At 30.7% G+C, this 18,041-nt stretch overlaps 1 protein-coding gene across 1 annotated transcript; it reads left to right on the forward strand.

Moving 5' to 3' along the window:
• Window positions 1–3,920: 3,920 nt before the first annotated feature.
• On the forward strand, window positions 3,921–17,581 carry LOC139095107 (uncharacterized). Its single transcript, XM_070646359.1, has 3 exons — window positions 3,921–4,287; window positions 16,857–17,074; window positions 17,177–17,581. The coding sequence occupies exons 1-3, from the start codon at window positions 4,270–4,272 to the stop codon at window positions 17,535–17,537; spliced, it is 597 nt and encodes a 198-aa protein (XP_070502460.1). The 5' UTR covers window positions 3,921–4,269; the 3' UTR covers window positions 17,538–17,581.
• The last annotated feature ends 460 nt before the right edge of the window (window positions 17,582–18,041 follow it).

An 18,041-nucleotide genomic window follows, 5' to 3' on the forward strand; every position in this document is an offset into this window, starting at 1 on the left:
CTTAATTATCGCTATCATATATGTGATTATCAATAGCTCTTAAGTAGACGCTTGAATGACTTTATAGAGATCAAGATGACTGTTGAGGATGTTGGTTGGTGTGTGGCGTTAGTGGAAGATCCATAAAAATGAATGGTACTATTAATCGTTAATCCTTTTGTCACGCGATCTAATCTTCCGTGTAATCATTAGATTAACCATTCCATTAGAGGCCACACAATTAATTATTTTTATGCTCAAAAAAGTATGAAAAATTGATGCTATTAGTCATCATGTCCCTTCCGGAGATCATTTATAAAATGAAACTGATGATGCAGTGTTTAAGATTTTTATGACAAATCTTAGATCATAAACTGTATTATGTCATCATGACTTCTTGATTAGCAAAGACTACAAATTATTAAGTTTTTAGTAGAGAACCGTAGAGAAATGATAGAAGGAATGGAATAAAAGTGAAGATATGCATGTGTGTGCTAAATAGTTGAAGTTGGCTCACTTGGAGTTGGAACATTTGTTGCTAAATGATTAGAAATAGTCAAATTTTATTAAAATCTTGTTAAGAACAAATCAACGGTCATTTGGTTTTTGAAATTTATTTGCAAGTTCAATTAGTTGATTTTTCTTTCGTAGTTGCAAACCCTTTCTTTGAAATATTTAGTTTATTTTCAATTGTGAAACAATTAACATCTTTTACATTGTTAAGTGACTTATTTTAACAAAACTGTAAAGTAACAATCTTAATTCTTGAGAATTTAACAATATTATAAGAGATATGACGTCAGTTAAGTGATCTAAAATCCATATAACATATAGAACTCTTGTGAAGTTAAAGACAGAATACAATCAACTTGTCATTTAGAGAAATTGCTTATTTACAGAACAATTCAGTGTTTCACCCATCCATCATTGCAGTCACGACAAAAAGCTCTCAAGCATCAACTTTAAATGTTAATAGATCAACAATATTCGATGAGTTCTTATTGTGAGTCCAAACAATATGACTTTTTTTTCTGTCTTATTATGAAGTGTGGACAGAGAATCTACCTTCTATTTATAAAATGCTGATGCTGATCATCCAGGTTATCTAACTCGTCTGATTCAAGAACCAAAACATACGCAGATTTGCGTTATACCTCTGACATTTTAAAGATTCTCTTTTTTTATTATGTTCCCAGCTGCTGAAAATAAGAATATTTGCACGAAACTCTACTTCCACTATTATTTTGTTGATTTCATTTCGGAAGCAAAGCACAGAATTTTGTTGAATTTAAATGCCATAAAATTCTCAACTCAATATTTATTTCATCCAGACACATATTTTGCTCTATGTTGACTCAACATTATCACAGATATTCCATTCACAACAATTCCATAGAGTAAAGTGAAAAAACTGCTAATTAAATACATCACCAAACTGCTAAATATTATTGTTGTAGACGAGAGTCGATGTCATGCAGTCTTTGGCTTCTGTTTGTCTACGCAATGACATTTAGCGGCATTTATACCTTGAAAATGCGGCACGCGAGCCCTTCTTGTAACTTTTTTTTTTATTTTCACGATCACATTTTCGTCGCATATTGTTTCTTCTTGTTTCGGACATAAATTACTTATTCATGGTCTCAATATCATTTAATCAGCTCCCGTTATAAGGGCCCACACTTCCTCATTCGCATAAATTTTTTCTCTTTTTTTTTATTTGTCAGTCAGATACAAATTACGTGGCTTAAACATCAATAATAAATTTGGAGCACATAAATAAGTCAACAAAACTTTTTATGTGGAACGGATGTATTTTTGCAAAAAATTTCCAAACTTTATTTTATTGCAAGATAAAAAAAAATTAAGCACAATTTTGACAGTAATTAGTCATAAATTAATCGGAAATATTTATGTCCATGTTACCTTAACTTTACTTTATGATTAATTCCGAAAAAGACTTCTTAAAGGATTAACTTTTGTCTTATTTTCTCATGAAGTTTTTATCATGATATTTAAAAGACATCTACACATTCATTTACTAAATATTTACTTAACAGAACCAAAAACTAGTTTTTTTTTTTTATTCTATAAAAGAGTCTTCATCCATTTGTTCTTCTCTCATCTTCAAATCCATGTCTTTTTGTTCATCTTCTTCTGAATTTGATAGCTTGCCAAATAAAAATTGACTTCAAAGAAAGAAAATATCATGAAAAAAAGTTAAAACCTGATTACAATAGATGAATAGAGTGCATTTAAGATGCACAAACCGGATAGATTTAAAGTCTAAAATCATTGAATTTGTAAGCATTTAAATAATTGAGCATTTGTGTTACAAATAAAGTAATCATGAAGGCTTGAATACGTTTCAAGACTTGCTAAATATTTACTTTATAGATCAAATATTCTTTTTCGTCAAATCATCTAAATTCACTAGTAACAAATAGAGGCAACAAGTCTACTAGAAATTGATAAAATATTTGCTTTTCTATAGACTATTTAGAGGTTCTAGCAATAAAATAGTCTATGTAGGTTGGGATTTCTATTAGATTTAAGTGGTCACTTCTCAATAATCCATCAATTTAAGTTGAGAATATGACAACTGCCGTTTAATATTCAAATTATATTTGCAACTAGAATTAGTTAATTTCCCCTTTTATAGTTGTTAGTACCCTTCATATAAAAATTTAGTCTGTTTTATAATTTCAAACAATAAACATCGTTGACATTATTATTATCATTCTAAAGCTATATCTGTAGTCTGCCTGAGTTATTATTATTAAATACTCAATCAACAATTTAAGATTATGTAAGTCCAATTAAAGTTCTGTATCAACAAACTCAAATTAAGATTTTGCGCCAAAAATTGATCATCATAAGGAGCCAAAATAGATGAAAATTGAAAGAACAAGAATGACATTTATCAACTAAGTGGTTAATAAAGTTTCCTGTTTGTTCGATAAATGTCATGTTTGTCAACCACAGAATTGCATTTAATATGATAATTATCGAATTTTCCTCAAAATTTTAGACAAACTGAGGAATTGATTTTCTAAAAATCTCGACTAAAACAACAATAATAAAAACATCGTTGATGATAACATCTGAAAGGTTCAAAATCACCTCGTGCAGGGTTATTGAGAAGAAAAGATGAAAATTAAAAATCGTCACAAGCTTGAATATAAAAGTTGAAAGTGATAGAAGCTGTTTATATTCAAAGAAGAAAAGAACAAGAATGAGACACGTGTTAATTGTATGCATTGGTCATCGATAATAAAAACAACATCTTGGAGAAGAAGAAATACTATAAAGAAGAATCAGTGGTGAGTTATCTAAAAGATGGATTAGGATTAGTTAGGTAAATGATAAGACGTAGATGACATTGTCTGTAATATGGACTGTACTTTAGGTTTAGGTTCTAATTCTGTCAGTTCGGTTTTTGTCAATTGATGCTTAGTCAGTCAACATCGTTTCTGATCTTTGGTTTATTGATTATCTTACACAAAAGAGGTTTCCTAAAATCTCGGTTCGACTATTTTCTGATACGCAGTGCAATGATTGAAATTTTTGTAATCCCGGAATTGCGGCACCCGGAAATTTGGTGTAATCCGGATTAAGCCAAGTCAAGATCCCCAACTGATCTAGGTCAGACACTTAATCACAGCACCCCACCAACCAACTCTGGAACAGAATCTTTTTTCGATGTTTGAAACTCTCGTGTAACTTTTTCTCAACGTGCGGTTATAAAGTTTTTTTTTTCGCCAAAAGATTTATATATTGCCGAAAAAAAGAATGTCCACATATACACTGAAGTAAGTTTTTTTTCGAATATGTTAAAGCAATCTTTTTTTTCCTCTTCTTCATTTTGAGAAGGGATGAAGTTGTACGAAATCTTTTAAAATAATTTTTTTCATAAAAAAAATTTTCAGTATCATTTCGATGTTCATTTGAGTTGGTGCTTTTTTTAAAAGTTAGTTCTCCTGTGCCTTAACGACGAAAAAGAATAAAAAAAAAAGCCATCTACTTGATAATTTTCTTTTGTGTGAATTTTGTGATTTTTGAGAAAACAAGAATTTGTCGTACGAGTGAACGGGAATCGCATAAGAAATTTTGTTTTTGACAGATGATTTTAGTCTCTCTTTGAATGTTCTATTGATAAGTTGTGTGCACGGCATTATTGTGAATTAATATATATTGACAAGAGAATAAATTTATTTTTCATTTGATTTTACGACTGAAAAATTTCATTTTATTTAATTAAAATAATTTCAAAAACAAAACAATTAAGACATCATGAAAATTGGAAGCGGAGTAAGTAGACACAATAAATTTTTTTTTTAAAGAATATTTCGGCAATCACTTGATAAATCATTATATAAACTATTACCTAATTCGCGAATTTATTTGCTAAAAAATAATTTTTTATTCACATTTTTTTCGATTTGGATGAAGAAATATTGTGATGATAAATATGAGATGTATATAAGAAACACAAAATTTGAAAATGTACTCGATACTATCGATTGACTTCAGCGCATTTATCTCTACGATCAGAAATTGATTAATAACATTTGTAACGATTATTCGAAATTTGAATTTCCAAATTAGTTCAAATTTTTCATTCTTAACCAACTTCAGGTATATTTACAAATGAAATTAAAATCATTAATTATCGAATTTAGGAATGATTACAAGATTTAAGACTATGTGATGCGTCAATTACTCAATAAACAGACTCTGCGATGTCTGGTTAAACAGTTTTTAACGACTGACCAGACAAAGTGTTTGATAAAGCTGCCTTTTATTCCAAAAATGCACTAAAAATATTACACAAAATGCCAAAAGAAATCCATTCACAAATGCAAATTTTACGTTCAGGTCGTGAAATTCTGGTAATGATTTTAAGATTTGTTCAACTGATTAGCTAAGGAGAAAATGAAAAATTTTAAATTTAAATACAGAAATTGATGATTTTATCAAAAAATATTCTTCTGGGAAGTTTGATGTGCCAATTTGCAGTGAAGAATATATTTTTGGTACTTTATGAGCCGAATTAAATTTAATTCTTATTTATTTATTTTGGAACTTCTTTTAATTGAAACTTTATCCTCAAAAAACAATGCATACTTTGTTAAATCTTAATTTATTTTATTTTTTGACGAAAAAAATCCTCAACATTTGCATTACAATTAAGATTTTGTTTTATGACATCCATTCGATCATCCAACCATAAATAGAATTTATTTGAATGAGCTTATAGTTCTAACTATAGATGTGTGAAAAACTTTGTTTGAAAATACTTTCAAATTCAAATTTGATAGAGTTCTTCTATATTTATTGACAGAGATTAGTGTCCTTACTAGAATATAAGAGTTATGATGAAATATTTGCGGTATTTTTATAGAACTCGACCTTTAAAATACTTTATAAGGAGTAAGTAATGTGATAATCTCTTAATGGGCCAATAATCCCTTAAAATTGGTAACTTAATATGCTGTAAACAGCTTTAAGCTCAAAATACTTTATTTTGTCAGTTGATACTTACAATTTTGGTGATTTTTAAAGCAACTTAAAGTGTCAGTAATTCTTAAATGTGATTAAAATGGTGATTCCTTGATCATTGATGATTACCGACACTGCAGTTCTTGGGCGGGTGTAATAAGGTTTCATTTGAAAGCAGTCATTTGAAAGCTTAATCCACTAGTCAATTAAACTCTCAATTCAAGTCTACAAAATAATTTCTCGATCCGTTCACACAAATCCATTCCAAAAGCTTCCAAAAAATCAAATTTTTTGAAATTTAATCCACCAAAAATCGTTTGTTTGTTTACGATGAGAAAGGGATCGGCGCTTTTAGTTCAAGGACTTTCCAATTCGATTCCCTTTTTAGAAATGCCATTGAGATATTCGTTACAGTAAATCTGTAACGCATGTTATCGACTAAGTAGGATCAATAAAATTCCTTTGATCTAAAATATTTTTTAATAAATTGTTTAAATAGCTTTATCCCAGTCAGGCTTAATATCGCCGATAAAGATTAATGCCGAAATTTATGACTTTAATATATTCAAATTTTCGTATATTTTTTTGCGCTAGAAGACACGACTCGAGAGTTTTTTGACCATCAACATCCAAAATAATAATAAAGGAGAATTAACTTCTTTTTTTTCGCAATCCTCCCTTATTTTCCCAGCTATTAATGCAATCAATAAAAATATTTATTGGCCAGATGTCAATATTTCCAAAACTTTTTCTTCAATTTTTAATAGCGATTTGCCAAAAATTTCGCTTAGATTATTGACCTTATTTACGATGTTTAAGGAAATAAATCCAAAAAATTTTGCAATCTACGATTGTTAAAAACCAATCAAATCTTTTTTTTATATGATCGACATATGTAGGAATTTTATGACACTTATAACATGATGTATCAAAAAAAAAAATACAGAAGTTTATGACGATGCTTAATTTTCAATCAAAATATGCACTTCAGTTCAAGCTCACATCTGATTTTTATGGCGGATTAAGATATTTTAAAGAACTTGTTAAATATTTAAGTCAGTGATGGGCAACTTGTGTGATGCGACACGATAGTGCAGTCGTGGACAACCAGTGTGTTGCTAAATATTTTTGGAACATGACTTGAACCATATGTCGTGTGAGGTTTTGGTCGAGGCATACCATCAATGGTCTAGTTAGTTAGGAAGTCCGGCAGTCGACTCAAAGGTTCCTAGGTTCGATCCCAGGGATTCGTAATTTTAATTGAATTCGAATGCTTTTTCGCATTTCTAATCAATCAAACTGGGATTGTGTGATTCGTTGAACAAATTGTGGCTAGGACTATTGTGCCACAGCACACAGTGTGTCCACCACTGTCTTAAACAATAAAAACGTTTCTTTAATCAAATCGAAATCAAAAGCACTTAAAGACACACAGAAATATTATAAAAAAGTGCATATTTTCGTCGCTTATTTAATGTTTTTATAATTTATTCAAAGTTTTTTGGTTCCTGAAAGCGGTAAACTTTTTATTTTATATTTCTGAATAGATTTTGCATAAAATTTTAAAGCGTACTTCACGTGAGAAACTCGCGTTCTCTTTGGGTAGTCTAGCCAGCTGCCTACAGCTTCAATAAGATCATTTCCATTAATGCGTTTGGTGATATTTCGATATTTTTTTTAGTGCTATTAACATGATACATTTTTCAAGCCATATGTTCGATTGCTGAACTGACTTGGTGATAAAAAGAAGAGTTTGGATTTCAAGTTTTTTTACGTGCTCAGATGCGACTTGTTTTGGGTTAAAAGAATTTACCGAATGTGGATTCTCGGCAGGAATTTTTTTTTTGTTGTGTATCGGATTTGGAAAATTTTGAAATAGTTGTTGACTTTTTAGAATTGTTTGAATATCAGCTAATAGGAGACATTAGTGTTGGGGAGACTTTTGTTTTTTGGTTCATCCGGGAATGATTTTTATGAAATTAGTGACTTATTTACCTGGAAGGACATATGTGCATGACGATGAAGGGCTAAAAATGCAACATTAGCCCTCAGGCCAGAATCACGCTTTAATACTATCGCATGACTATATTGTGTCTGAACAGAGTGGACTCTGAGGTATCGAGCCATTTATAAGCGAATTTAGCAGTGTTAGAAAAGGGCCTCTGTGGTCGAGTGGTTAGGTAACAGACCGGAAATCTGTATCACTATATTGTGAGTCCTTAGGTTCGATTCCCAACAGAAACCAATCATTATATGGATTGTTATTGATTAGCAAAATGCTCTCGTCATTACAGTCGAGTCCGGTTCATTAGAGACAATTAGCTGACTTCCAATCATACCATTGCTGCTAAGAGGAACCAGCTTCATTTACCTTTAAAAATATTCAAAATCTTAGCTTTCAAACCAGCCAATTTATTGTACAACATTATTTTTTTGTCAAAATATTAGAAATAAGACTATAAATTTTACTGCCTTATCCACTCATTCAGATCTTCTGTAATCGATTTCAAGGTCTACAAAAAATATATATATATATTGAGAATCGATAAATAAGTAATTAATTCACCAGGGAATTCGAAAAGATAAGTAGTATATACAAAATATCCGGGTCTTATAAAAAAAAATCTTAATATACCAAATGTGAAGAATCATCAGCAGTCAATAATTGAAAAGTAGAACCATTTTTTGTTCAACATTTCCTCATACATGACTTCCTAGTGATCTCTTAACAAGTGTAAACTTCCGATGATCACGTATTTGTGGGCGATACAAAAGTAATAAGACTATAAAAACTAAAAGTAATAAAACTAAACAATCGATATAGGATGACATAAAACGGCTAATCATATTCACACGCTATATGGACGTAAAGAAACAAAAAAAAATGAAAGATGTAAAACGATACATTAAGCGGTATTTTGCATATGTGAGTCCTTCAAGCGATTAGTATCATAATGAGATTAGGAAAGAAAAATTAAAATCTGTAGATATATATTTTTATATTTATATACATAACATATATAGATGAAAATATATATATTATGATGTTTAAATGTCAAACAATTCTTCGGCGGAATAATTTTAAGACTTTTTTTTTGTCCTCTCGGTCGCATTCATAAAAAGTAAAATATTGATTTAAATGCATTGCAAAATAATAGACCAGCAAGTCTATTGTATTTTTGACATAAATATATAATTTATAGTCTTAATTCTAATGTTAATTATGGAGGTCATCCATAAATGACATCTCGGAGTGAGACAAACTCGATTTCAATCCGAATAGGACGACGAAGCTGCAGTTTACTTAGAATAAGGTTGGCAAATTCAGTCCTAATGGACAAGACCTAGATTCCTACCATTCACCCTATTTGACAAAATAGACGGAGTCATAGAAGTGAAGAAGGCTTCGCCATATGAACAACAGCCATGTAGACGCCAAACGAAGGCATCTTTCATTTGGTGTTAATAATGGAAGTTTACCAGACCTTTCTTCATTCGTACCGCTCAGGATATTCATTCCAAACCCAAAAAAACATTAGACATCACTGCCAAACAATCCCCAATCAACATCTGCAACAATTTATTAAAATATTCTAAGTTCGATGGTTCTTTTGTTGCCGTGAATTGTGTTGAAAGATTTAATTGAGAAGTTTTTATGGGCAAAGATGAGCCAAAAACCAAAAAAACCTGTTGTTACTGTGAAGAATTAGACAAACGAAGCAACATTAATGTCACTACTCCTTCCTTGTTTGTCGTTCTAATGATTCATACGATCGATGTGTTCATTCTTTTTTTGATATTTGCTGTAAAAAGAGAGGCCATTAAGTGATAAATTTCGAAATATTTATCTCAAAAAAGATCTGAACGTGAATGTAACAGAACTGTTTCTTTTTTATCGGCACAAAAACGAGATTTCGCTGAAAAAAAAACAAGAAAATTTATTCAGAGCTTAAATTCGGGAATAAAGGTGGGATAAAATAATGTTCTTACTTTTTTCACATATGGGGAATATAGAACGAAATCGAGACTTGATCAGCCAAATGTCTTTTAATTTCACGTGTCAGAAATAATCTATTGGACTTTCCATACGGCCTGTAAAGGAAACAAGTAAGAAATTATATTCGTTCGATGACTTAAAGCTTTTGGAGGTTATTGACGTGATGATATCATTGATGCACGTAATACTTGAATGGTTTTGATATGTTTCCTCATTTAGTAAGGCGGATTTTAAGCAGGATTTAGTGATTATTTTGTGATTAAGGATGCTTGAATAAATTAATTGTCAACTGTCGTTTAATATTCAAATTATATTTGCAACTACAATTAGTTGATTTTCCCTTTTATAGTTGTTAGTCCCCTTCATATGAATATTTAGTTTGTTATTGAACTTCGAAGAATAAACATCTTTATTATTGTAATAAAGTCTGGTGGCATAGATTTGCCTGGAATCAACATAATTCCTCAAATTTCAAGCTGTTTGTTGCTTTGGAATTGATATCGTAAGTCAATAACCTCTAAAAAAATACAGTAATTTTCAATTTGAGATTATATCCGATTAAGCTTTCTTTTTCGAATCAAACCAGCTTTTTTCGGTCCCTATTCTGTCATTTAAATCATTATCAAGTTAGGAACCTAGAAAAAAAAACCAAATACTGCTCAAAACAATCATTTTTATCCATATGTTTTTAAATGCCATTTTTTATCGTCCATTTGGAAACTTAAGTCAGAAATCGACTCCCCAGTCAGTAAAAATGACTTTGCTATAATTCATCCAGCACAATCATCACTAAAGCTATAAAATTCGACGATAAAATAAGAGAAAGAGTAAAGTTTTTTGGCAAGTGTGCCTGTCTCTCCATTGATAACTGTTGCAATAAAAACGTGAGGATGTTCAGCAACAAACCTTTGCATCCATACAATAGATTTATATTAAATAAAATGCTCTTTGGACATGAAAACTGATCGTGCTCAACTAGTATATAGCAGTCCTATATAAAAATATTCTAATTTGTCACAACGTCTTTTATCTCTACCTGCTAATAAATGCAAAGTGTCGTTCTACCCGTGTAGATATTCCCCCCAATGAATCTGAATTGCAAATCATAAGAATCAAACAAGCGAAAATTCAAAATATTTAAATCAATCTATAATGGTAGTTCCGAGCAGATTGCCAAACATATGTTTAGTCTTCTTTTCTTGAAAATCAAAGGCCATTGGTACTGTCAAGAACAAGAATTTTTTATTATTGAAAATTTAAAAGATTATAAATCAAATCCTTAATGGACAACGATGCATTTATGTCCATTGGCTTTAAGGAACTTCCGACAACAGGTTTTTGGTTAGACACAGACAAAAAATTTAATCTATTTCCTATTCAAAATATTGAAGATTGAAGAATAAGAGGACAGCATTACCTCATTCTAATCAAATGTTGATCTTTCATGATGTTACGTCCACCAAAAAATGACTATAAGCTCCAAAACTTGTATAATAAAGCACAATCAGTGAAAGAATTATAGCAATAAATCAAAAAGGATATGCGATGCTTAAAAAGAACTAGGAATGAGATCATCGCTTATTTATGATGCATCTCTGGTTTTTGGTCATAATTAAAGCAGGTGTTCTTGAGAAATCAGATTAATTAAGAATACATAATGGATGATAAATGAAACGGTTGCTTAATGGCTCCTCGTGTCTGCAATATTCTTATGGAAATGCTACAAGAACCGGCAGGACTAGAATTTTTTTTTGTTGTGACAAATTAATTCTGAGACATTTCAGAAGCTTTTAATTTATCAGCCAATGACCTGATCCCTGTATAGCTACGTGCGGTCTAACAAGATCAAAAATCTAGTGGCACGTTTGTGCTTACAATGCACTGAAATTAACACCTCAAAAGATTATGAAATATTTGTTGACCCATTCCATAACTAAGTGTGCAGCACGAGCATATATCGTTAAACAAATGTGATTAATTCATAATTGTCGATGCTCTTGACACTCAAGTTCAAGTTAATTTATCTTTACTTATCGTACCATTTTCCCTTTACCTACATTTAAGACATTTGATGATATATGGACATGATTATGTAGACTATTCACATCTGTGTTCATTTCACATGATCATTAACCTTCACATTAATCCAGGAGATGTTCTATTCAATATTTTATGTCTTTGTTGTCATCAGTTTTTTATTGTAAATAAATTATTAATATCTATGTCTCGTCTAAAATAATTAAATCATTAGCAATTTAATGATCTGAACAAATTAATCTGTCTAAACATGAACTTGAGAGGCTTCTAGCTGCTTCTAGTTTTTACACGTTTCTTATCTTGTTGTGGATCATTTAAGGGTCTTTTAAAAGTGATGTGAATTATGTTATGGATATGACTTAATATTGCAGTGTAGTTCAAACTTTGTGCTGCGACACACTAGTTGCTTTTTGGAAATTCCATGAATCGCATGCCCTAGACATCGCAATACCCATAGTGCGCTGAGTTTAATATACATAGTTGAAGTAGCACTGATCCAAACGCTCTGTTGATTATCATTTGTCCATCATATGTAAACAAACCCTTATTATGCCTTTCATACCTTCCGAACATATGCTCAGATTGCTACTCAAATAATAGGAAGAATAGATCTGATCTTTATCTCATCACAAGCTCTTTTTTTATACAATTCATGAATAATTTTCGTGTATTGATTGGATTATAGCCCTTCTAATTAAATCAATAGATGATGGATCTGAGTGATATCATTGATCACATTTATATTATAATCATGTATCCAAAATAAATATCCATTCGGACCGTAAAGAACCCATTTCGGGTTAAGATTAAAGTCGATGATAAGCCGATTGGATGGAATATAAAACATTAAAAAACAAAAAAGCGATGACGCTTGTGCGATATCTTCTGTTGTTGTTCTGTTGAAGGTCATAATTGACTTGCTATCATATGTTTTAGATTCACACGAGTATTTGATATTTATATGAAGATGTAATAAATTTATCTTATAAATAGATAACTTGTATTAAGCTATTATGGACAGAATGTTTAAAGTATCAAATTTCCCCATCATTCGTCTTAATTAATGAGACTCAAATTTAATAAATTTTAATGTGCTCATTAAATGTGCAGATGTGACAATGCAGAATAGCGTTGGAAACGGAAACCGTTTGATAATTCATCTCAAATTAAAGAATTCTTGCACTTGTTCAGTTATTCATTGATGTAAGAATTAAACAAGGTCACTAAGACTGCAATTTAAAGAATGCCGATTCTCTTTAGTATTCCATCTGCTAACAATCAACTGAATTCCTGAATCTAACATTTTGCCACGACTTAGAGGTCGTTCACAGATAACGACCACCATTGACTTAAGAATTTACTGCAAAACTGTCAATTTTGATGACAAAAAAATGTTAACGCCAAAACACAAACCTGAATATGACCAAACATAACAAATCGCGGTGTCATCTGAATTTTAATCGACATGCCATTCACTAAATTGGCAGATATAAAATTTATGTCAACTAGTTCTACCCAGAAACTACTCTAATCATAATATAAATCATCAATAAGATTTGAATCAACGATAAGGAAGAAAATCAAACAAAAAGCCATACATGATCGACAAAAAAAGACTGCCATGTGAATATAATCGTGTATAAATTAGCTACAATTCTGACTCATATTCATATTTTGTGCTGTAAATTTCAACTTCTGATATCATGTTTAAAATGTTGAATGGAACTTGCTTGTTGGCGGAATGTATTTGAGTCGTTAAAATAGCTGAATGTCCATTAGACTTTTATAATTTTTCATGTTTTTTATGAATGAAGAAGAGATTAACTATAATAAAATAGTTTCGAGTCTTTTGTCGAAAAGAATCCTTTGATGTATTTATGAATAGAAAATATATTTAAGCAGCTGGTTGTCTATTTTAAGTTGTTTGTGATTAAAACTGAAACAAATAATCTTTTAAGTATAGAATGCAAATTAGGAAGAAGCTTTTGCAGAGTTGAATTTGATTATAGACATCAAAGGGTTTGTTTTTTAAGATTATTTATTAGTATATTCGCTAAATTGAAGTCTAGGCTACTGTGACGGATTAGTTAAACAGCTGTGGGAGTGTACTTAATAATTTCCCAGGCTAACTATGCCATACAGCTTTAAATTAAAATAATAATGATGTTTATTCTTCGAGGTTCAAAATCAGACTGAAATATTTATATGAAGGGGACTAACAACTATAAAAGGGGAGATCAACTAATTGTAGTTGCAAATATAATTTGAATATTAAACGACAGTTGACATATTCTTAACAGGAAAAAATCATCTATTTTGATTTCTCAATCTTTATCTTAGTAAGTGCAATGCAAGCTTTCAACCCATTTGAAACAAATATCTTGCTGCATAAAATATCCTGTTAAAGCCTGTTAAAGCCACAACATCTAACAATATTCGGGAATTGAAACAAGACTTGTTATCTATCTGAATCTCAATATTTTAAGGAACAACATCCAATTCAAAGTTAAATAATTCCATTAAATTGATCCCTGATATATCCAGAAAAGTCTCAAAAACACGTAAATAGTAAACGAGATGCGAAACGTTTCATACCAATTAGCATATTCTATCGATAACTCAAAAAGCCATGAATAAAAAAAAAACTTTCCTCTCTTCTCTTCTTCATCCGTTGCTTAGTGGAAACTGGACACTCCAAAATCTGCTTACATCATTTACGTCAGTCGTCTTTTTAATAAAACTCAAGAACATGCATGTGCTGTGTATTTCCTCCTCCTACTCGAGTATGTGTGTGTCTTTTTTTTATCGAGTTTAAAGCTCTTGTTAATTTTCTTGTATCTTTTCATCGTGCCTCTGATGGCGTGAAATATTAGTGGTAATTAGAAACCACAAAAACACAAAAGTTGCAAAAAAGTTTCATTCATTATCACTTATGTGACAGACAATGTGACGCTGCTTTAAATTTCTTCCGCACGTTTTAAATGAAACACAAAACTATATTTTTTTCAAGGGTATTCTCACGTGGATGTTGAAAGCGCATTTTTATTGACATCATTTATTGGATTGTCTTGAATAAAATTTCCATTTATATGCTCATTTGCAATTTTTAACGGTTTTTGAACAAAAAAAGGTTTTGAATTTTTAATTTATGGAAATTTAATGAAATTTATTTTTGTCTAATCAGTTGTCAATCTGACTTTCCTTTTCCCATACACATTTCAAGGTTAATCTCTTTAGCGAAACTGGTTGACAATATGGAATTGTATCTTCTTTGAGTTTAATTCAAGTGATCTTTATAGTTTTGGTCGGAAATTCCTTTCATACGTGACTTTTAGTTTGGATTTCCCAAAGTCTCGGTTACAACGAATTTTCGAGACCAAGATCAGTACTATGTAGAAGGGAATTCTTCGAAATCACGACAAATCTCGAGACTGAGACTGGGAATTCTTGTTTTCGGCCTCGAAGACCATTGCTTTTAATGCATCCTAGTTCTTAATTTGATTGAAATCATAGTAACATTCTGAAACCAGAAATTAATAGAATTCTATCAATTCCCAACTAATTCACTATTTGAATCATTGTGTAGCCTTACTGTTGATCAATGCAAATTACTTCGGTATTGTGAAATTCTTAAAGAAATATCCAAAAAAGTGTTTAAGAGTTCTTAATTATTTTAATTTAGAGTTCAATGATATCTAGTCTCTTTGGTGGATATAACCAGACATAACCTTGATCATCTTTGTGATATTAAGCCACACAACATGACAATGATTTCTCATTATACTTTTTGGTACTTTTGTTAATCATCGTTTAGTTAACCATAATTTAATTGAAAACGATCGATATCCCAAATCGTACAACAAGTTTGATTAGTCACCGCTACGATGCCGTGTTAATAGTAAGACGCAAAGTTTCCCTGACTTCGACGACTCGCCGCATTGTGTAGCTCCTAATGACTATTTTTTAACAAACCAGCTATATAGTCTTTCATCAACCAGATCTGATCATCAATAAACATTTATTTTCATACATTAACATTTCGATAAGTTCTGATTTTGCATATTCAATAAATCTCACGTGCCATCTTCTTTTCTTCTTCATTAATGACCTTCATTCATTCACACACGGGAGCGCAATAAAGAATTCTCTCTAAAGAATGGCTCAATTTAATGAAGAAAAATGTAAACGTGAATCTTTATTTCATTAACAACAAGAAATTTATAAAGAGACGCGATTAATAATGTGATATTTCTTTATTCAGTTTCCACCTTTTTATGTCTTAATTAAACGTTATTAATTTAGTCACTACAAAAAAATAACAAAACATTCTCAATCATTTCTTTTACACTGTTTTTGGAGGAGTTTGGGGATGATTGAAAATGATGTCTGTTTGACAGTTTTGAGGTTAAGAGCTTCTTATGTTCTGTTTGAAACGGAGTTTGAAGTCGACTCGAATTTTGTAACAGTCGGCTAAACTCCATATAAAATTCGAGTTCACTTCGAGCTGTTCTGACTGTAGAAAAGCTCTAGCCAGAATTCAATCCCTTCTAATGTTAGACGTCATAAAAAGAGATCCCCATAAGTTTCTAATAGAAGTTATCGTGGTTATTCACATTTCAACAAGAATATGCTTATTATTGGACACGATCGATGAGATAATTACCGTCTATAAAACAAATCGTTCACCGAAAGAGGCAAATGAATGGTGTCATTTACTTTTCGGCTATCAATGATCATTCACTTGAATTAATTCGTTGCTCATATGATTATCATAAATAAGCTAATGCTGCAAACTACTAAGGGGATTTGTCATCGAACCGTTACAATGATATTGGCGGCTGTTAATATTTATGATAGCATGGTAGATGAAGAGTATGTGTGAATTATTGAAATACGTAAATTATTTCATAGACATTTTGTGTGAATTCTTGTGAATCATTAATATGCGCATTTGTTTTTCACAAGATTAAGCAATTTAAATGTAAATAAAATCCATGCTTCTTAGCTTTCGCGTGGAAATTTATTTTTGGGATAAAAAAATAAATAAAGATTATGCGGTAAATATTTACATAAAAACACACGTCAATGAAAGTAAAAGTTGAATCAAGGTGTATACCGGTGGATATAAATTAATCTTACTTAAGCTTTGAGTTTAGCATTTTGAAATTTCGCGTGATTATAATCTGAAAGTTCAAGTGTCAATTTTTGAAATTATAACGGCCGAAAAATATTCAAATTTATCTTGAAAACCTTACAAATTCTATCAATTCGTACGGTTCTAAGAAAATAAACAAAATTTAAGCAGCAAATCTAATAAATTCAATTTCTTCTTTCTAATTCGCAGATCCTGATACTTTTAGTAATAATTGGATCATCAACATGCAGAAAAATTGTAATCAAATCGAATCCAGACAGGAATGCTGAATTTTTCCAAGATAAAGACTTCACATTTGATCAATCAAAAGATGATGGAAAGAAACCAACAAATTTTGCAGGAGATGTCATGAAGTCAAAGACTGTCGTTTCAGAGAATGTTCAAGGCAGAAAGAGCTTCAAGTTTGCGTAAGTTTTCAATGATATTTTTTGATATTCAATATTACTTGAGAGAAGTCTTTCCATCCTTTAATTATAATTGGTATTCTTTTCTTTTATTTGATCATTTAGATTGGGAACACAAAACGGCATCGAAATTGAGCAAGTGGGAAAACTTAAGCCAGACAACAAAACACTTGTTGTTAAGGGCTCTTATTCATACACTGGTGCCGATGGTCGACGATATAGAGTTCGTTATACCGCCGATGAGCTTGGTTTCCATCCAATCACAGAACTTGAAGTTGAAATTCCAGATATAACAACAACAACAAAGAATCCTTTCAGTAATTCAAATTTCCCAAATAAGCGTTACCTTCCTCCATCAAATACATACTTGCCACCATCAAACACATATTTACCACCAAGTAATACATATTTACCACCCTCAAATGTAAATGCAAGAAATATAGAGCTACCATATAATACAGTGTGAGACATCAAACTCAATATTATTAATTAAAATGAAACAAAAAACGACTTTTTCTCTTTTTTCATATGCATGCATTTTATATTATTAATTTTTATTTTTTTTTTATTACCTACAACTTTCGTCTTAATTTATAAACGATTATAAATAAAGATTTAAATAAAAAAATTGTGTTTAAGGCTTTAGGTAAGACAGAGACATCAACAATTTTTTTGAATAACTACACATGTACACACTCTCAACATTAAAAACTGAAAGATGAAAAATAAAAATTAAGAGATTTTTTTTTCTATGAAAAACTTTTTGTTTTCGTTTTATTTTTTAATTCAATAGCTGAATTCTGATTTAAGCTGTGAAATGACAGTTGGTACCAATGACTTTTTAGGGTTCAATCCTAACAAATTTAGTCGGATTTGAGTGCTTTTTTACAGTTTAAGTGATTCTAACTCGCAATAAACTCACTTTTTAGAACTTATCAACTGGGTCCGACTACTTATTTACTTCACTGGC

The sequence above is a fragment of the Chironomus tepperi genome, unplaced genomic scaffold (assembly GCF_022539635.2).
Source record: "Chironomus tepperi strain 1889 unplaced genomic scaffold, CSIRO-AGI_Ctep_v1 contig_359, whole genome shotgun sequence".
NCBI classification, from domain to species: domain Eukaryota; kingdom Metazoa; phylum Arthropoda; class Insecta; order Diptera; family Chironomidae; genus Chironomus; species Chironomus tepperi.

Bases quoted from the DNA above. Each gene is read 5' to 3' on its own strand.
- LOC139095107 (XM_070646359.1), top strand. The intron at 17,075-17,176 runs GTAAGTTTTCAA...TTGATCATTTAG, and splicing joins AGAAAGAGCTTCAAGTTTGC to ATTGGGAACACAAAACGGCA.